General features: G+C 36.1%; 1 protein-coding gene across 7 annotated transcripts in view; it reads right to left on the bottom strand.

Moving 5' to 3' along the window:
* The window catches only part of CFAP70 (cilia and flagella associated protein 70), a 101,815-nt gene that overhangs the window by 41,081 nt on the left and 39,005 nt on the right, over nucleotides 1-21,729 (bottom strand). For all 7 annotated transcript variants that reach the window (XM_042907502.1, XM_042907503.1, XM_042907504.1 and 4 more), the window contains 7 exons: nucleotides 14,800-14,970; nucleotides 14,539-14,619; nucleotides 12,871-12,962; nucleotides 7,723-7,783; nucleotides 7,212-7,406; nucleotides 5,595-5,726; nucleotides 222-347 (listed from right to left, as the gene is read on the bottom strand). In XM_042907502.1, the coding sequence (XP_042763436.1) occupies nucleotides 222-347; nucleotides 5,595-5,726; nucleotides 7,212-7,406; nucleotides 7,723-7,783; nucleotides 12,871-12,962; nucleotides 14,539-14,619; nucleotides 14,800-14,970 (858 nt within the window). The remainder of the gene's footprint in view (nucleotides 1-221; nucleotides 348-5,594; nucleotides 5,727-7,211; nucleotides 7,407-7,722; nucleotides 7,784-12,870; nucleotides 12,963-14,538; nucleotides 14,620-14,799; nucleotides 14,971-21,729) is intronic.

The following is a 21,729-nucleotide window of genomic DNA, read 5'->3' on the forward strand; positions in this document are numbered from 1 at the left end:
TTTGAAAAGATTGTCATTTCTCCATTGAATTTCTTTTACATCTATGTCAAAAATGTAGTGGCCTTATTTGTGTGGACATATTTATAGACTCTATGTTATTGATTTATGTGTCTGTCCTCTCATCAGTCCTGATGGGTTTTAAATAATTAAAAACTACTATTTGCTATACCCATATTACACAAATAATAGTAATAACAACTACTGGAAAGACCTTTAATTACCTCTTCATAATACACTGCTGCCATTTCAAAGTTCTCATTGACTTCTGCTTCAAATGCAAAGAGTCGAAGCTGTTCATTGCTTGTATAAATGGTTGAAACAGCGTGTTGGACATCATCTGGCATGGTCTGTCAACATCAAGATGTTAGTTAGACAAAACAAAGCAATTACAAGTAGAGAGTCTTATAAAAATAAACTAGATGGGAGACCTCAGTCACGAGGTTGAAAATGACATTGGAGTTTCTTATAGTTCAACATAGTAAGAGAGTAAGAGTGAACCAAGAGAGACATATCAAGGATGAAAGAGAAAGTCAGGTATATGAATACCAACAATCTAAGCTCATGGAAGTGAGTAAAAATTAATTAGAACAGAACTCTCCTCCTCAACACTTAGGGCAGTCAAAATCCTTAAGTAAGCCTCCTTTGACCTCAAACAGCTTCCTTAATTTTCTCTTGTGTATGGGATGAATATTATCATTTTTAGGTGCCATGACATGAAAAAGGTTGGTAAGCACTAGCTAGAATCTTCAAACATCAAAAAAATAGGAGACTAAGGATAAAGCTTTGGAAGTTACCTTTGTACCTTCAGTGGGATATATAAATATATCCCCAAAAGGAAACATTTTAGAAATAGTCAGAAAGGTAGGGAAAAACCCAGAAAAATATTATGTCCTATATGCCATCCAGGAAAGCAGTTATAGTATAATAAGTAATCTCCAGGATCAGAAGCTACTGCCAAGGAAGACCTCCAATTCTTTAGAATTTAGAAGTAAAAAAATTATCAGTGACATTAACAAGTAGAGTTGCTAAGGGACGTAGAGAGTAAAGCTTAATTTGAGATGGGCCAAAGAAAGCTCCTGGTTAGAGATTATGTCTCTGTTCTTTGTTCTTTTTGATTTTGATGATCTTGACCTCCAAATTCCTCCAGCAACATACTACAGTGCCTAAACCAGAAATACTCTACCTCTAATATCCTGTTCCAAGAACCTATGTTATAAGCCTTCAATCTTTTTGTGACTTAATCCCCTTAAAACTACTCTGACTTTATTTCCCTCATTTCTAATATACCTGTCTTTTCCCAACTGTGTAATACCCGACCTCATGATAATCCACTCATACTACTCTCACCAGCAAACTCAGGTCCCAGGCACCTTGTCCTTTGCCTGCACTTGGCCTGAAAATTCCCAAATTAAAACAGTCCTACAGGAGCTGCTAATTGGTCCAGAAGAAGACTGCATACACACAGAAATATCTGAGCTGCCACAGAGTCTTTGGCATTCAGTCTTAGCTAAAGGCCTTTCATACTCAGTAATCTATGTATTTGTCCTTGTTTAGCAACACATTCCATAATACTATGATGCAGTGTCTAAATTTTCTTTCTTCAAGCTTTTCATTCAACCCTTACTCCCTTCATTGTCCAGTAAACACATTACTTCGCAGAGGAAATGGAAATCATCGGGCCAGGGATACCTCAGCTTTTGAACACCATACTGATATAGTTTATTTCTGTATCCACTGTATCTCTTTACTTTCAGTCTGAAGAAGCATCACATCCTTCTCTGTTGCAAGACTAATCTTTCCATCTAACTTCTTGATTCTTTCCCATTTGTATATACCCTGGGTTTGCCATCAATTATTCTCTCTTTCCTTCTATTTTTAATTTCTCCCAGTCTGCTGACTCCTTCTCCCAAACCAATGGACATGCTAAAAGCATTTCTAGCTTAAAATGAAAACCTTGATAATTTCTGGCTACTATTTTCCTACTTCTTCCTTTTATCTTCCAACTTCTTTTTCCAGTTTATTTATTTATTTTCAGAGAGAGAGAGAGAGAGAGAGAGTGCACAATCAGGAGAGGGTAAGAAAATAGAAGGAGAGAGAGAGAGAGAATCTTAAGCAGAGAGAGATCTGACATGGGGCTTGATCTCAGAAACCTTGAGATCATGACCTGAGCTGAAATCAGGAGTCAGACACTCAACCAAGTGAGCCACCCAGGCGTCCCCCAGCTTCCTGAATTTATATTTATCTGTTTCCTAAGCACTCATTTACTCCACAATTCATTATAATTTGAATCCTCTCCATTAGTCCAATGATACTGCTATGTAAAAGTTAATAACCTCCTTATTTTCAGATCCAATGAAAACTTTTCAAATTTTGTTTTTCTTTTTCTCCAGTTTTATTCAGATATAACTGTCGTGCATCACTGTGTAAGTTTAAGGCACATAGCTTAATGGTTTGACTGACATATATTGTAAAATAATTACCATAGTAAGTTTAGTTAGCATCTATCATCTCACATGGACACAATAAAAAGAAAAAAATTTCTTGTGGTAAGAACTCTTAGGATTTACTCTCCTAACAAGTTACAAATATATCAAACAACAGTGTTAGCTACAGTCATCATGCTGTATATCATATGCCTGGTGCTTGTTTATCTTGTAACTTGAAGTTTGTATCTTTTGACCGCCTCGTTCCAATTTCCCCTTCCCCTTCCCATTCCCCAGCTTTTGTTTTTCATAACTCCTAGGAATATTTGACAATGTTGACTACTTTTTCTTCTTAAAATTCTCTTCCCTTAGCTTTTGTGACACCACTGTCTTCTGGTTCTTTTGCTCTTTTAACAATTCACTTATCTCCTTAATTCTTTTATTCATCCATCCCTTAAATGTTGGTATTTCTATAGTGTTCTACCACCAGCTTGCTTCTCTCTCTACTTATGTTTTCCTCAGCAGCTCCATCTATAACCATAGTTTAGTTAAGTATATCTACAAGTATATCTTGTTTTATTGAGCTTCAAAGATATTGCTTTTTTTATTTTTATTTTTTTTTACAAATTGAAGGTTCATGGCAACTCTGTGTCAAACAGGTCTGTTGGTACCATTTTCCAATAGCATTTGCTTACTTGTCTCTGTGTCACATTTTGGTACTTCTCACAATATTTTAAGCTTTTTTATTGTTAATTATATTTGTTACGGTGATCTGTAATCAGTGACTAGGACTCAGTGAAAGCTCAGATGATGGTTAGCATTTTTTAGCAATAAAGTTTTTAGGTTTTGTTTTTGTTTTTGTTTCTGTTTTAGAGAGAGAGTGTGTGTGAGCTGGGGAGAGGGCCAGAAGGAGAGAGAGAATCTTAAGCAGGCTCCACACTCAGTGTGGAGTCTGACACAGGGCTCAATCCCATGACCCTGGGATCATGACCTGAGCAGAAATCAAGAGTTGGACGCTCAACTGACTAAGCCATCCAAACACCCAGCAATAAACTTTTTTAAAAAATTTTTTTAATGTTTATTTATTTTTGAGAGAGAGTGAGACAGAGTGTGAGTGGGGGAGGGCCAGAGAGAGGGAGACACAAAATCAGAAGCAGACTCCAGGCTCTGAGCTGTCAGCACAGAGACCGACGTGGGGCTCGAACTCATGGACTGCGAGATCATGACCTGGGCTGAAGTTGGACGCCCAACCGACTGAGCCACCCAGGCGCCCCTAAACTATTTTTTAATTAAGGTATGTACATTGTTTTTCTAGACATAATGCTATTATTGCACATGTAATAGAGTATAGTATAGTGTAAATATAACTTGTATATGCACTAAGAAACCACAAAATTAATTTGACTCACTTTATTTTGATATTTGCTTTATTACGGTGGTCTAGAATCAAATCTTCAGTATCTCCAAGGTATGCCTATATGCACTTATGGCTCCCCAAATCTCATCTCCAGCTCAGATCTCACTCTTGAGAAAAATCCCACAAGAGCTAATATTCAAAAGTAATTTCAATATCACCTACCTCCCAGTAAATCTGCTTGTGTTGTATTTCTTGTCCCACTTCCTGGTACTACCTGCTACCCAGTCATTGAGCCTTAAACTTAATCTTTGCCCCCTTTTCCTACTTACTATGTAATAACCAGTTAACATCACCAGTTTCACTGCATCTAACCCAACTGACACACTGTTATCAGTGTTTTTCATAAAATGTAGATTTGATCATACTATTCCCCAGTGTAAAATAATTAAATTTATTGCTTCCAAAATGCTAATAATAGAAAAGGCAAAACTTCTTTCTGTGGCATACAAGGTCTCCATCCATATTCCCAACTCCGCTACTAGGAACTTATTGATCCCTGGCTTCACCTCCTGCTTCTCTGTTCCTTAACCAGTTTAGCATCCGTTCCCGAACTATATGCAGTTTCTGTGTATCCCATATGCTTCCAAGCTTCCAAGCTTTTGTGATGTTACCTATGACTCAAATACTCTGAATCCTCCACTTTGAGAATTTTTTAGCCTTCAAGCTCAAGCCACAGCTATTCTGTGAATCCTTTCCTGACAGGTCTCAGGGCAAAGTTGATTACTTTTTATTTAGGCATCTCCTAACCTGCTTTACCGTGGACACACCCCTTCACAGCATTGACCTCACTCTGCTACATTTATTTGTATTTTATGTCTCTCTCGTCTACTAGACAGGGATTCCTTGGAGGCATAAGGCAACAGTAATTACCACCTAATGTTCAATTTTCAAAGCAATTCATCCAAGTCATCTGTGCCCAAGGCAGGATTGTTCTCTTAATGCTAGCTAGGATACTGGACATTCCTCACCCTCCTCTTCCAGAAAGGCTAGACAAGTTGAAAGAAAAAATGATGGTGACAGAGAAGAAAATCAAGTGAAGGAAAGAACAAATAGAATAGAGGGTTTGAGGAAGCATACCTGCTTAGCGACTACCAATAGGACAAAAAGACTTTGGTTTTTGTCATAGTTTTCAAATAAACCACAACTGTATACATTTAAAAATGAGCAAATGAAGGCAATATGCAAGCTGTGCAAATACAGATATAAACAGATAAATGGGAGGAGGGGGGCACCTGGGTGGCTCAGTCAGTTAAATGGTCAACTCTTGATTTTGGTTCAGGTCATGATTGCATGGTTGTGGGATCAAGTCCTGTGTTGTACTCCCCGCTGAGCGTGGAGCCTGCTTGGAATTCTCTCTCTCCCTCTCTCTGCCCATCCTCCCCACAAAATAAATAGATAAACTTAAAAAAAAAAAAAAAAACAGACAAATGGGAGAAGAACAGGCTACCCGGCCAATGAAAAGGCATGTGTGAAGCATCATTGTCATATAGGTCCAATATCTGAAATCTCATAATGTTTCTTGGTTTTGATTGCCAATATCAGAGAACAAACTGAGAATTACACACATTCACAGAATAAATAAAATGATGATTTTTGTTTTACAATTTGCATTAGCCGATTTTATTTATTGTTTTAATCGATCACATTTCTGTTTGCTGAATTAAGGAAGAAAGGAATCAAGGAAGGAGGGAATCATTCAGAGACTTTGATGCCTTAAAGAGAAAAGGAAGGGCTCTCAGTTATTGATCACCTACCTGGTTTAAGGCCACATGCATCTGATCCACCAAGAACACATAGAGCTCACTAATAAATGTCTGAAGTTCCTCCTGGCTTTCAAATGATGTTGTCTTCAAATACTTCTCTCTCACAATCTTTACTACAGCATGCTGTAAGAGGTATAGATCACCTATTTGATAACAGAGTCCAGTACCATGCTGACAACACAGGCCTCCCTTGAGCATCTGGTCTAAGGCTCATCAGAACTTCAGAAGATGATTGGTTTCTCCCTTGGTGACTGATAAGAGTGTCAGCTCTCTGATTTTCCTCTGATTTTCGACATACTCTGCATGACTTCTTTTCTTAACGTCATCACTAATATAGTCAATGCAGAACTCATATCATGTGAAGAGAGTTATAAAGCTAAAGAAGACCTCAGCATTAGGTTTATGTATTACATCTCTCATCATGGCCACATGATACAAGAGAAAAAGGCCTGATTTGACAGTCTAGAGAATGGAATTCTGGTTCTAATCCTGCCACTGTACAACCTTAAAAATTACAGTTAGTACCTCATTTTCTTCATTTCTTATATGGATGTGCGTTTCTGGTATTATTATCTTACTTCAGAAGATGATTGAGAAGCCAAAGAAAGATAACAGGTAGGTGGTGAAGCTTAAAATGCTGTACAAATAACATATTGCTATAGCCATGACAGCTTTTATTCCCCTTAAGTTAATGTTATTGTCAGGTTTTGTACTAAGCAGTTTCCATGCATTATATTATTTAATTCTCATAATGAACCCATGTGATAATATTAGTATTATCCCTTATTGTTAGGCAAAGAAATTGAAGCTCAAAGAGATAAAGTCACCATCCAGCTAGTAATGGCAGAACCAGGAATTAAACTAAGTTGTAATCATGCCATCTACTGAGAAGAGTGTTTTGCCTCCATCAGCATCAGTGTTTTTCACTTTATTACTTCCATGTGCTTTCTTTTTATCTGTTTAGTACAGGACAGGACACACAGTAAATGTGCTCAGAGAGGCAATCCAGTGTAGCAGTTAAGAATATGAGTTCTGGAGCAAGATTGCCTAACTTTAAGCCCCATCTTTAACCTTTACTATCTCTGTGATCTTAAGGAAATTACTTAACCAATTAATATTGCATTTCTCCATCTGTAAAATGAGGAATATCTACCTCATAGGGTTGTTGTGAGGATTAAATTAGTAAAATTTGAAGCATTTAAAAATTTGTCTGGTGTAAGCAAACACTCAATAAATGTTAGCCATTATTATTTGGGAAATTATTATTAAGTAAATATTTCTCAAATCTTAGTGATTGTGTGGACTATGGAAAGATTGGCAATGGGAGACAGAGTAGTCATGGAATCAGTAACATGTACAGAGTTTCATCCCTGCAACATGAAACCTGTCTCAAAACTTGGCCCCCTCAAGTAAAGACTTAGTTTCTTAAAAGCTCACACTTGGAATGGATACTGAACCATTCCAAGGCTTTGCACAAGTAGAGTTTGTGGCATTCTATCATAAGGCACATTGCCAGCAAGAATGTGGAAGCATAGCTGGACAACTATAATTAAGAATGTAGAGAAGATGCTTCATAAAAATCCATGGAATAATTAAATGAATATTTACCTTGAGTTGTTCTTTGAAAGCAAAGTATTTTCCCGAGCAGTTAAGTTCATAGTTGAGCTGGCACTTCTGTTCCTCTAGGGTTTCACTATCCATATCACTCCCTAGTTTGGCCACCTGTTTTCCAAACATCCGGTGATACTCATCCAGAATGGCTCTAGAAATATTTTTGATCTGCATGTGGTAGTCACTCACTGCCTAGGAAAATACAAAATGTCTGGAAAGAGGCCTCAGAGAGATCAAGATGTGTAATGGAAGTCTGAAACTGGATTGGGTTTTACATTCAATACTGCTTTAGGTACAAATTGCCCTTTTCAGCTCAGAGACCAGCCAAAGACTAAACACTATACACTATTCACTGTCTGCCACTGGTCACAAACAAAACCAGGAAGGGAAATATATGCAGCTAAAATTTCTCACGCCTTCTGGAAAACATACTAAAGAGTCCATGCCTTATTTTCAAATGGGTATACTCAACATGTTATTATAGTTTCACCTTAGCTTTGGCACTTGCCTTTTGAGCTCCTCCTGTCCGACGGGTAAGAGGCGGCCTTGGCGGAATCATATCCTTGACCCTGTACCAGGAAAAAAAAACAACAACAAAAAATAAACAATTATCCGCAGATTTATGTTCTCTTATTCATACCTCCAAAGAGCCTATACGAGGGAGATCTAAGGTCTGTTCCCACATCACACTTGAGCACTGTGCATTTCTCTCATATAAAAGCCTAGATGTGAACCATAGAACAGTATATGGCTGTGAGCTAGATAGGGAAGAAGCCAGGAAGCAGCTACTCAGAAACTAACTAAGTTGTACTTTTTTTGGCTAATTTGAGCCCTGGCTTTACTCTCACACATTTTTTAAAACTGCTATTGCACTCAAGAGACTGTTCGACTCAGGAGTTGGAAAGATATGGGTGTTATGATTTTAGGTGCACTCAGAAGAGTCTCTGATAGCATGAAGTTTTGGAAATCCAAATGGTACAAGGCAAGTGAAAACTTTTCTTTCCTGTCCATCGAGGATAAAAAGTGTACTCTTGGTCATAATTTATGACTGCATTCAATTACAATAATGATACCAGACTTTGTGGTGAGTAAGAAAGTATATTTTGTCACTGTCAACCTACTTATGCTAAACTTTCTACCTTCCATTTTCAGGAGACCTTACAAAAACTAGAGGAAATTAAGTTCTAGTTCTTCCTCCTTGTAGCTTCAGATTCCTGCTGAAGTATATCGTACTGCCTTAAAGTTTATAATCAAATTCACAAATTCAATTTTTCTTTAATAGGTCATATGTAATTGTATATCTCTGCTCTTGATTTCTAATTTTAATTTTATTTATTTTAATAGGTAATACATTCATGATTCAGAACTTAAGAGGCATGAAACAACATATACTAAATTGTCTCCTTGTTTTTAGCCTTGTTGACAACCTTGTCTTCCAGCCATCCAATTTCCTCTCCAGAGACAACGTTATCTATTCACTCATTCAAAATATATACTGACTGCCTATTATCCATCAGTCATTTTTCTAGATGCTGGGGATAGAGCATAAAACAAAGTACATAAAAATTCTTGCCCTCATGGAGCTTGAATTCTAGCAGGGAAAGAAAGACAATAATTAAGATAAATATGTTAGTGATATGTGCTGTGAAGAAAAACAATGCAGGAAGGCAAATAGACTACGTTGGGAACTAGGGTGGTGAAGTAGGGAAGCACATTTCATCAAGACACTTTACTGAGATGCTAACATTTGAGGAAAGACCTCAGGGAAGTGAGGAAGCAAGTTGTGTAGATATCTGGGATAAGAAAAGTACAGGCAAAGAGAACAGAAAGTGTAAAGGCTTTGCTGCAACAATGTGCTTGGCATGTGTGAGGAATAGCAGGAAGCAAGTATGGCTGGACTGAAAAAGTGAGAGCAAAGTACAGACAGAATATGTAAGCAGTTGTAGGCCATTGCAAGGACTTTGACTTTTACTCAGAGTGTGCCAGGGAGTCACTGGTGGTTTCTGAGCAGAGGAGTTACATCAGTTGACCTCCATTTTAACACAATCATTATCGAATGTTGTATTAAGAATTGTCCAAATGTCCATCGACTAAAGAATGGGAAAAAATGTGGTACATCCATACAGTGAAATCTAATTTAATAACAAAGAAATGAAGTACTGATACATGTTACAGTATGGATGAACCTTGACAGCATTACGTTAAACATGAAAGTTGCACACATCCTAGGATAGGATACATGCTCAGAAAAGACCAGAGAAGACCCCAAGCTTCCACCACTGACTGACCTATAGGCCCAGTGCAAGCAGGAAGTGAAGGTTGAGGCAGAAATGTAAACAGCCTTGTTAAGTGTTAAAAGAATGCTCCAGCATGGAATCATTTGCAGACAAAACAAATATTTTTTGTTTTATTTTTATTTGTTTGATTATCTTAAGATCTTGGCATTTAAGGAAATCTCAATCAAAACATTGGCCGAAAAAACAAACAAACAAAATAAACCAACCCACACTGGCTAAACACAATCTACAACTTCAACAATTAAGAACAGCAAACCCTGGGGAAGGGGAAAATCGGATTTCCAAAGTTTGTATAATATCCAAATGTCCAGTTTTCAACAACAAAAAATCACAAAATGTACAAAAAACATAAAAGTGTGCCTCTTTCAAAGGAAAAAAATAAATCTATAGAAACTGTTCCTGAAGAAGTCCACACATCAGACTTGCTACAAAAAGATGTGAAATAAAGCAATTTACTCATGCTCAAGAGCTAAAGGAAACCACAAACAAGGAAAGAGAAATCAGGAAAATGATGTATAAACAGAAAGGAAATAGAATATCAGTAAAGAGACAGAAATTTTTAAAAGAACCAAACAGAAAGTCTGTAGTTGAAAAGTACAATAACAGAAAGGATAAATTACTAGAAGGTTCAACAGATTTGGTCAGGCAGAAGAAAGAATGAGCAAATTTGAAGAGAGGATAATTGGAATTACACAATCTGAGGAACAGAAAGAAAAACAAATAAAAAAAAGTAAAGAGAGCCTAAAATCTGTGGTACACCATCAACATACACAATGTGTGTGACCAACATATACCCTATGAGAATCCCAGAAGGAGAAGAGAGAGAGAAAGGGGCAGAAAGAATTATGAAGAAATAATGGCCCCAAACTCCCAAAATATGGAGAAAGACATGAATCTATATATCCAAGAAGCATAACAACTTCCAAGCAGAATAATCTTGAAGAGATCTACATTAAGATAAATTGTAGTCAAATTGTCAGAAGCCAGAGACAAGAGAAAAACTCAAAAAGCAATGAGAGGAGTGACTTGTCACAAAAGATAAACAGATAATTTCAATAATGTCAAAAAGAATAACACAAGCCATGGAGGCCAGAGGTACTAGAGTAACATATTTAAAGTTTTGAAAGAAAAAAGAATGCCTGCCAAAAATTCTATATACAGCAAATCATCCTTCAAGAATGAAGAAGAAATTAACAAAATAAACAAAAACTAAGAGTCTATCTTAAATACAGAGAACAAACTGAGGGTGGATGGAGGGGTGGGGAGAGGGGAAAATGGGTGATGGGCATTGAGGAGGGCACTTGTTGGGATGAGCACAGGGTGTTGTATGTAAGCCAATTTGACAATAAATTATATTTAAAAAAACTAAGAGTCTATTAGTAAGACCTAATTCATAAGAAATGCTAAAGAGAGGGGTGCCTCAGTGGCTCAGTCAGTTGAGCATTCGACTTCGGCTCAGGTCATGATCTCAAAGCATGAGTTCAAGCCCTGCATCGGGCTCAGTGCTATCAGCATGGGGCCCACTTCAGTTCCTCTGTCCCCCTCTCTCTCTTTCTCAAAAATAAATACACTTTAAAAAAAAAAAAAAGAATGCTACAGGGAGCCCTTCAGGCTGAAATGAAAGAACAACTAGTCAGTAACTGTAAGGTAACTGAAGAAATAAGGAACACTGGTAAAGGTAAACATGAAAGCCAGTATTATTGTACTTCTGGTTTTAAACTCCTCTTTACTTGTTTGGGGAGCCTGGGTGGTTCAGGTCATGATCTCACGGTTCGTGGGTTCGAGCCCCACATCGGGCTCTGTACTGACAGCTTGGAGACTGGAACCTGCTTCAGATTCTGTGTCTCCTTCTTTCTGTATCCCTCTCCTGCTCACCCTCTGTTTCTCTCTCTCAAACATAAACAAACAGTAAAAAAAAATTTTTAAATAAAAATAACCCCCTCTTTACTTGTTTGTAGAAGGCAAATGCATAAATTGTAATTAGAAATATTTGCTAATAGGCACACAATGTATAAAAATATAATCTGTGACAATAATAATATAAAAAGGGAAAGATGGAGATATAGAGGAGCAGGGTGAATAGTATTGAAGCTTAGTTGGTATTATTCCAATTAGATTGTTAAAGGTTTAAGATGGTCATTATAGGGGCACCTAGGTGGCTTAGTCAACTAAGCATCCAACTCTGGGTTTCTCCTCAAGTCATGATGTCATGAGTTCAAGCCCTGCATAGGTCTCTGCACTGTTAGTGCTTGGGATTCTCTCTCTCCCTCTCTCACTGCCCCTACACTGCTCTTTCTCTCAAATAAATAAACAAACTTTAAAAAAAAAAAGATGGTAATTATTATTTCCAAGGTAACCACTAAGAAAAAAGAATGAAGATTCAAATTACTAAAATCAGAAATAAATATGGGGACAGTACTCCCCATTTTTATAGAGGTAAAAAGAATTATAAGAGAATACCATGAACAGTTGTACATCAACAAACTGGACAACCTAGATGAAATGGACAACTTCTTAGAAACACAATCAAAGCACTATGGTACAATATAAAAAAAGTTTTTTAAAAATTGCACTTATTTATATGTGACATGGGTGTGTATGTGTGTATTTTAGGAATTTTAACTCCAGAAGGATAAATACCAATTTTTTAAAAGTGGTTATCACTGGGGCACCTGGATGGCTCAATTGGTTAAGCATCTGACTCTCGATTTTGGCTCAGGTCATGATCTCATGGCTTATGGGATCGAGCCCTGCATCAGGCTTTGAGCTGACAATGCAGAGCCTGCTTGGGATTCTCTCTCTCTCTTTCTCTCTGTCTCTCTCTCAAAATAAATAAATAAACATTTTAAAAAGCTTTTTTAAGTGGTTATCACTGGGTGAGTAGAAATCTGAGTATTTTTATATGCTTGCTGATCTCAATTTTCTCAAAATCTTGACTTTTTTTTAAGTTGATGTATTTATTTTTGAGAGAGAGTTGGGGAGGGGCAGAGAAAGAGGGGAAGAGAGAATCCCAAGCAGGCTCCACACTGTCAGCACAGAGCCTGATTTGGGGCTTGAACTCACAAACCATGAGATCATGACCTAAGCCAAAATTAAGAATCGGGTGCTTAACCAGCTGAACCACCCAGGTATCCCTTGATTTTTTTTTTTTTTTTTTTTTTATGCTGAGCATATACTGCTTTTGTAATAAGAAGACAACTATAACAAAAGAAACTTAATCTGGGCTAAAAAACCAGAAAACTGTCTGCTGCTTAGTCTAGGGAAATTATATTTATGGAGACAATCTGAATTCCTTTTATTTATATCTAAAATGTTTTTGCAAAAAAAAATATATAAATATAAGAACCATTGCTACACACCTTCTGGCTAGCTCCTCTGGCATTCGCTTTGGAACCAAGGCTTTGTCCAGCTGAATCTCCAACACAATGTATGTGCCTGCTTCTACATATTGCTGTAAAGATATTTTTCTCTCATTTATTCTTTCCATTAAAAACAGATATTTATGAACAAATTTTAGTAACATAGGATAACATATACAATATAAGAAAATTGCATATACAACTATACATATATAGTATGATCTTGACTGTCAAAATATTCTTAATATAGAAAAATAACTGGAAAGAAAAATAGTTACAGTGGTTATCTCTTGCATAAAAGGATTTTCAATTTTATTATTGGAAACTTCTACCTCAGCTGAAGCACTGTTTAACTTGTTCAATACTTTTCTTGTAACTGTTTTAAGTGAATGCTATTCTTTCTGCCACCAAATCTTCCAAGTCCAAGTATTTCCAATCAGAAATATTCTGACATTCCCATTCACAGAATCCACATCACCATCTACCAACTGCAGTTTGATGGACATTTCTATCCAAATTTTTTTCCAGCACCCTAAATACAGCATGTCCAAAATTTATCATTTCCCTTATATTGATCTCTCTTTGACTTATGATTTTGTAATCCTTCTTGAAAGTGAGGCTTGAAACCTGCGTTATCTTTAGCTTTTCTTCCTCAGCACCCTTAAAGCTCCCCAATTCCAAATCTTGCCTCTTCAAGTTTCTGATTTTCCTTACTACAATCTCTTCCCTAAATCAAACTATCATCACACACTCACCTGTACAATTAGAAAAACCTATAAACCAATATTTGAAGCCCCTACCCCAACTTCATTTTCTCGGTTTTACTTCCTTGCAAGAGTTCTACCCTGAAATACATAGGAGGTCTTATTTCTACATGACTTAAAAACCATTAATAGGAGTCTCCAAGATGAAGCTCAAGAGTTCCTTATCAGCTACATAATGAAGTCCAAACTTGTTAGCAAATCTTTCAGTCTTTCTACAACTCAACACGGCCTCTCTCTCCTTTTTCACCTCTATCTAGAAATTCTCCTTTCTTTTCATCTGTATTCCATACACAAAATTAACTGATTCACTCTAAATTCTGCTACCTTCTTTGTGTCCTGACTCGGGCTGTTCCCTTGCCCTGAAATGCCTACCCTCTCATCTTCATCCGGCAAACTATTCTCTTCATCTTTCACTACTTAGCTCAAATGCCAGCTCTTCCATGAAGCCTTCTGAGACTGCTTTATCTTAGGAGCGATTCATCTGTATTATGTGAGCCCAAACAGCACTTTTATTTGTACCTCTATTATAATATTCATCAAAATTCTGTGTTATGGTTAGTTATGTACCAATCTGTTTCACCCACCAGACTGTTGAGTGTCTTGAGGGCAGAGGAGTAAATGCTACAGATGATGCATCTCTGCATGATTTCTAATATATAATACAGTAGAATTACAAAAACACATAATTTTTTAATGTTAGAAAGGACCTAAGGTTAATTTGGTACTACCTGCTCATTTTAGAGTCTCAACAAGACAAAGAAATTTACCCAAAGTTATAAACTAGTCATGGCAAATATGGGATGGTAATTGAGATAATGAGAACTTTTCACAATACCATACTATCTTGCTCAGTAAAAAACTGATGAATTTAAACTTAATTTTCCAACTCTTTATGCATAGTTACCTGTCCTTCTGGATTGTGGCTTAGAGAGGGTTCAACTTCCAAAGGAGTATCTGAGCTCTGAGATTTTATACTAGGTGCTTGCTGAAAGAAAATGAACACGCCTCAAAAACTGAATTCTTACATGGTCTTCCCAATGGCAGGAACAATGATCATTAAGTTGCAACAAAAGGCAAACTAAATTGATGCAATTCACCCTATAATCAGTACAAGCCTGTGAAATGTAACAAAGCTAGCAAAATCATCACCTTCTCAACAACCTACCATATCCCCAGGCCTAGGCCTTCCTTCTATATCCTTTTCTTTGACTGCTTTATCTTCTTTCAGGTTCTTTGAAACAACTAGTTTAGACAATGGAGAATTAATTCCTCCTATTTTATTATTCTGAATCAAATGATGGCCAGTATCCCGGAACAAGCTAAATAAACATTTGGTCTGAAAAGAAACAAAAAAAAATGCAGTGAATCACAGGCGAATGAGACAAATTTGAAAGAAACTCACATTATTCTTTAACAACATTTAGTTTTCTAGATAATTTCAACATTGTAGAATCAGAGGGAAATAGGGAAAAGAAAAACTTCACTGAATCACCATACTTGTTGAACAGGTAAAGCCCTCATAGAAAATTAGCTATCTATCCTATTATTTAAATTATTACAATGAGATTGTTCAACATCGCTTGGTTTTGGTGTTTCTTAACTCTTGTTCCTAGAAAACTTTTAATTTTTGATACATAATTTCAGATTAACTTTAAATGGTAGATAGGGGAAATAGGTTCAAGAATTCCTCACATTTACACAAATGGGTTAAAAAGGCTTAGGGCCCAGAGCTGCTGCAGGGTGAAAGCCCCCAAGGTTAGCTAGCTAGACTAGCTAACTAGTAACTTGTTATCTTTAAAATTGCATGCTCCATCAATCTGAAACTTTAAAGAAGACCGCTAATTCGTTGTATCACCTACAGGAAACTACTTACCATCTGGCACCGATATATTACTGTGCTTTGACCACAACTTTAAATGTTACTTTCCTCCCAGACCCTTTGCTTCTTACACATATGAGTTAATGATTCCTATCTGTTTCCTTCTGCACACTCACCACGTATGTAAAATCTTGATAGCTCAATAAATATGGAGACGAAATCCCTGTTTAGGGCTCTTGTCTCCTCCCAGACATTAGCCTCTCTCATTTTCATTTCTGTGTCAGTGTCTGCTCTCTTGCAGGACCAGAGAGAATTTAGGATTCCTGATTTGTAACAGGTAGAATTTATTTCTGCATAAGAAATATCTAATTACTACTTGCCTATCAACTATAATTGGAAAAATAGGGCAAGTTTAAAATTCAAACTAAAAATTTTGTATGGGAAAATCAAACTATAGATAAATGAAGAAGAATCATAACATTTTTTAATAATTTTTTTATATTTATTTATTTTTGAGAGAGAGAGAGGGAGACAGAGCGTGAGCGGGGGAGGGGCAGAGAGAGACAGTGGGACACACAGATTTTGAAGCAGGCTCTAGGCTCTGAGTTGTCAGCACAGAGCCCCACGCGGAGCTCAAACTCACGAACCATGAGATCATGACCTGAGCTGAAGTCAGATGCTTAACCGACTGAGCCACCCAGGTCCCCCAGAATCATAACATTTTTTAAATTAAACAACATGGTTGAAGTCTAAATAGAATTTATGCTGAGTGAAAGAAGCCAGACTAAAAAACAAAGAGGGGAAGACTGGTCAAAGGTATGAGAGGATAAGAACAGACACAAGAAAGTTTGGGGGGGGCAGGAAATGGATATTTGCCTTATCTTGATTGTGGTGATAGTTTCACTGATGTGCTATAAATATTCATATACATGTCTTTGTGTAAATGCAGGTTTTCAGTTCTCTTGGGTAGGTTCTTAAAAATGATCTTGTTGAGGGGAGCACTTGCGTGGCTCAGTCTGTTGAGTGTACAACTTCGGCTTAGGTGCTGATCTCATGGTTCATTAGTTCAAGCCCCGTATTGGGCTTGCTGCTGTCAGCACAGAGCCCACTTCAGATCCCCTGTTCCCCTCTCTCTCTGCCCCTCCCTCGCTTGTGAGAGCCTCTCTCTCTCTCTCTCTCTCTCAAAAATAAGTAAACATTTTAAACAATGATTTTGTGGGTTGTACGCTAAGTTAATGTTTAATATAGATTTTCTATGTAGTTTTTCTACCAAGTATTAAGATTGAAATATTGAAATTTCTAAATGTCAGATTATCTCTCTTTCAATTCTGTTAGTTTTTGCTTTAAGTATTATGAGTTTCTATTGTTAGGTGTGTATACATTTATAATTTATATATTTATTTTACACAATACTTTGTAAATTCTTTCTGATTAATTGACCCTTTAATCATTATGACATGCCACTCTATGTTGTTAGTAATACTTCCTGTCTTGAAGTCTATTTTGTCTGATATAAATATAGCCACTCAGCTCTGTTATGTTTTTTATTTGCATAGCATATCTTTTCCAACCATTTGCTACAATCTCCATGTATCTGAATCTAAGTGTGTCTGTTTTTAAATAGCATATTATTGAATCTTGATTAAAAAAAAATTTTTTTTAATTCATTCATTATTCATTTTTGAGAGAGAGAGAGACAGAGTGTGAGTGGGGGAGGGGCAGAGAGAGAGGGAGACACAGAATCCGAAGCAGGTTCCAGCCTCCAAGCTGTCAGCACACAGCCCGATGTGGGGCTCAAACCCATGAACCACAAGATCATGACATGAGCCAAAGTTGGATGCTCAACCAACTGAGCCACCCAGGCCCCTGAATCTTGATTTTTTTTTTTTAAATGTGGTCTTATAATCTCTGTCCTTTCATTGGGGTATTTAACACTACTTACATATAAAGTTATCGTTGAAATATTTACATTTATGTCTGCCATTTTACTATTTGTTTTCTATATATCTTCTGTCTTTTTTGTTCCTCTGTTCCTCCTTTAAATGCCTTCTATTATGCTAAATATGTATATGTACACACACACACACACACACACACACACACACACACAAATTCTCTTAGCCATCCTAACTAATCACAATGTATATCACACTGATATTAACTTAATTCTGGTATAATGTAGAAATTTTAGTACACTGTAGTTCCATTCTATCCTCCCTCCTTTATGTTACTATTATCATACAAATTAAATCTATACATGTTATAACCCAACAATATAATTAATGCTTTATATAATGTCTTTCAAAGAAATTAAGAGTAAAAATTAAAAAAAATACATACTGTATTTCTGAAATCTTTTATATTAACTTAAATTTAGCCATTTCTAGTGCTCCTTGTTTCTTCCTGTGGATTCAAGTCAGCAATCAATGCCATATCCTTTCAAGCAGAAGAACTTCCTTTAGTGTTTCTTACAAGACAAATTTGTTAGCAACAAATTCTTTCAATATTTGTTTATCTTTGGATGTCTTTATTTTACCTTCCTTTTTGATTGCTAGCTTTTTCACTGAGCACTTTGAATATGTTATTCTACTGCCTTCTGGATCCATTGTTTCAGAAGAAAAATCAGCTGTTAAATACATTGCAACTATAAGCAATGAGTTGTTTTTCTCCTGTTGAATTCGTGATTTTCTCTTTGTCTTTCAGCAGTAAACTCTAATGTCTATGTTGTAGATGCCTGTATGCTTATCCAACCTGAGATTCTCTGAACTTCTTGGATATGTAGATTAATGGTTTCATCAAACATGAGACATTTCTAGACATTATTTTGCCGTGTATCTTTTCTGCCCCTTACTCTCTTTCCTGGGACTCTCATTTCAGTTATGTTGGTTGCTCTCCACAAATTTCAACCAACAGCATTGCTGGGCATAGGTCTTTCATCCACTGCTCCAAATTGTGTGAGTCTTCTTGTATGGCAGCAAAGTTGCTGGTCCTCACAGCCTATCCTGCCCTAGGATAATCACTGCACTGGTTAAGCTAAAGAAGTGGAGTAGGGAACAACTTAGGGAAGTTTTAGAAGCAGCCCTAACCAAGAAAGCCTCAAACTCCATAGTTTTTCATGCATTAATGCTTCTCAGTTTGTTGATGCCTTTGGTCAATTTCCAGAGTGCTGAAAGGTTTTTTTGTCAATTTGTCCAATTACAGCTGCTTTTGGTGGTGGTGGGGAGAATATTTGACAACCTTCTCACTCAGACATAGCCAGAAAGATTTTCTCTCCAATATTATATGTATATATATACATATATACATATATACATATATATTTAATTATGATTATATATTTTTTAAAAGTTGTGGTCATATTGAATGTAGTTTTATATCCTGATTTTTCATTTAAAAGATTATCACATGTATCCTTTCATGTTTTAAAATTTTTCATAAGGTAATTTTTAATGTATATACAATAGTCTCCAATCACCCCTACTACACCCCTAGTACTACACTCCTAGTACCTTACATATTTTATCTCATTTAATATGTAAAACAATTCTAGGAAAAAAGCACTGTCTTCATTTATAATAAATTTATTTATAATAAATCAATTAATTAATTAAAGTTGAGAGAAACTTAGTCACTTGCCTGAAGTTACCCAGCTGGTTAATTCCGGAATTGAAACTAGAGGCTGACTGACATCAAGGCCTATAACCTTTCAATTATAATATACTACTTCCCTCAGATATATCTTCATTTAGTAAAATTTGGATACAATTCTACTTATTCCTTTAAAATAGATTCCTGGAAGTAGGAATGCTACAGGAAAAAATATAAGTATTCTAAGCTTCTTAATACGTACTGACAAAAATTTTTTCATGGTTTGTACTAATTTACACTTCTAGCAGTGAATGAGAGTTGCTTTATCACACCTTTCCCAACAATGGGCATTACCATGTTTTAAAGAATTGACTAATTCTACAGGTAAAATTGTATTTTATTATTATTTTAATTTGCAGTTCTTTGATTCTAAGTAAGGCCAAATGTTTCTTCTTCTTTTATTTATTGACCATTGGCATTTCTTTTTTTGTCTAGTACTGTTTCATGTACTTTGCCCTTTAAAACAAAATTAGTGTGTTTTTCTTATCAATTTGATAAAGTGCTTTATATTTTAGGAATAGTAACCATCTTTCCTACATATATTCAAATATTCTCCCGTTTTTCAGTTACATTGTAATTTTGTTTATGATGGTTTCTCCTATACATAGAAGCTATTCATTTTTTGTTAATCTAAATCTTTTATATCTTTCATTGCTCTCAAGCCTAGGAAAGTCTTTCCTGAATTCATATTTTTTAATTAATAGCCACTTCTACTTTTATATTTTTCACATTTAACAATGTTAATAAACTCATTTGCAACTTATTTTTATCTATGCTATATGTAACATTTTGGCATTCTTTTTTTCCATTTAACTATTTACACAGCATTAACAATTATCTTTTTTAATAGATGCATATTGAATCGTTTTTATTTACAATCATTTTCTAAGCTTTTCTCTATTATAGACATTTTAAACTTATTTTTTAATTTTTTTTAATGTTTATTCATTTTTGAGAGACAGAGAGAGAGCATGAGCAGAGGAGGAGCAGAGAGAGAGGGAGACACAGAATCCGAAGCAGGCTCCAGGTTCTGAACTGTCAGCACAGAGCCCGATGGGGGACTCAAACCCATGGACCGCGAGATCATGACCTGAGCTGAAGTCAGAGGCTCAACCGACTGATCAACCCAGGCGCCCCTTAAACTTATTTTTAGGGGTGCCTGGGTGGCTCAATTGGTTGAGTGTCCGACTTCAGCTCGGGTCAAAATCTCAGGGTTGGTGGGTTCGAGCCCCACGTGGGGCTCTGTGCTGACAGCTCAGAGCCCCGAGTCTGCTTGGGATTCTGTCTCTCTGTGTCTCTGCCTCTCCGCTGCTTGCACTCCATCTCTCTCTGTCTCTCAAAAATAAATAAATGTTAAAAAATTTTTTTAAAAACACAAAAATTATTTTTAATTTTTGCTATCCTAGATCCCAAAAAGTTTTTCTGAATACGGAGTTGGGTTTTTTTTATGTCATTAGGAATTTTAATTTACACACTGCAACATTCATCACTGCTAGCTCTTTTTCTAATTTCATTTGCTTTTCCACTCTGCCAAACTTAACCCAGATACTTTTGCATACGCCATGTTTTCAAAGAAAAACAAATAGTGTAAGTAAAACAGATGGACATTTCTGTCACTAACAGTTAAGATTTATAGTATTTGTAGACAGATGACAAACTGAAATCTTATGATGTTTCCCCTCTTTGTATTCTACAAAACATTTTTAACACTCTTTACAGTAATTGCAATAATTGGAAACACTACATATAGATTTTTATTTGTACTCATAGTCCTTGCACATCTTTTTCTTTGTAATGCTTCACACACTTTCAGAAAGGAAGGCAAACCATTCAATATTGCCAAATCTATTCTAATGCTAAAAATTGTATTACAGAACATGAGAAAGTTCTAGAGACTAAAACTGAAGGGTGAACATGGAGTTTTTGATTCTATTAAATTATTTCCTTCAGATACATCCTTATAAGTGTGATTTCTGAGTCAAAGGATTTCTGGGGCGCCTGGTGGCTCAGTCGGTTAAGCGTCAGACTTCGGCTCAGGTCATAATCTCACGGTTTGTGGGTTCAAGCCCTGTGTCAGGCTCTGTGCTGACAGCTCAGAGCCTGGAGACTGCTTCGGGTTCTGTGTCTCCCTGTCTCTCTGCCCCTCCCCCCTCATGCTCTGACTCTCTCTCTCTCTCTCTCTCTCTCTCTCTCAAAAATAAATAATATATAGAAAGAGTTTACTACTCAGTTGGTTTGCAAATAGATGATAGGTCTTTCATGACTCCATTATTGAAAAATAGCTGTCCTAATAATAATGAAATAGTAATACCTTTTTGTTATTATTTTTGTTGTGTTTTACAAAGACTCAATTTCTCCTAAGAAAAAATATGGTAAAACTGATTTTTTGTTTGGGGAAAAATACACATATATATATTCTATATTTATATGTAGACATATAGATAGATAAAAAGATAGATGATTTTAACATTTTAACACCTAAAAATCACTAATCAGCTCATGGATTTAAGTTTTGTATACTTAACACAATAGACTTCTTTCATTATTTTAAAGATTATGTATCTGACTGTATTGAGTAAAATTGAAATATGACAAACTACATATTTAAAGTATACAATTTGATTACTT

The sequence above is a fragment of the Panthera leo genome, chromosome D2 (genome assembly GCF_018350215.1).
Source record: "Panthera leo isolate Ple1 chromosome D2, P.leo_Ple1_pat1.1, whole genome shotgun sequence".
NCBI lineage: Eukaryota > Metazoa > Chordata > Mammalia > Carnivora > Felidae > Panthera > Panthera leo.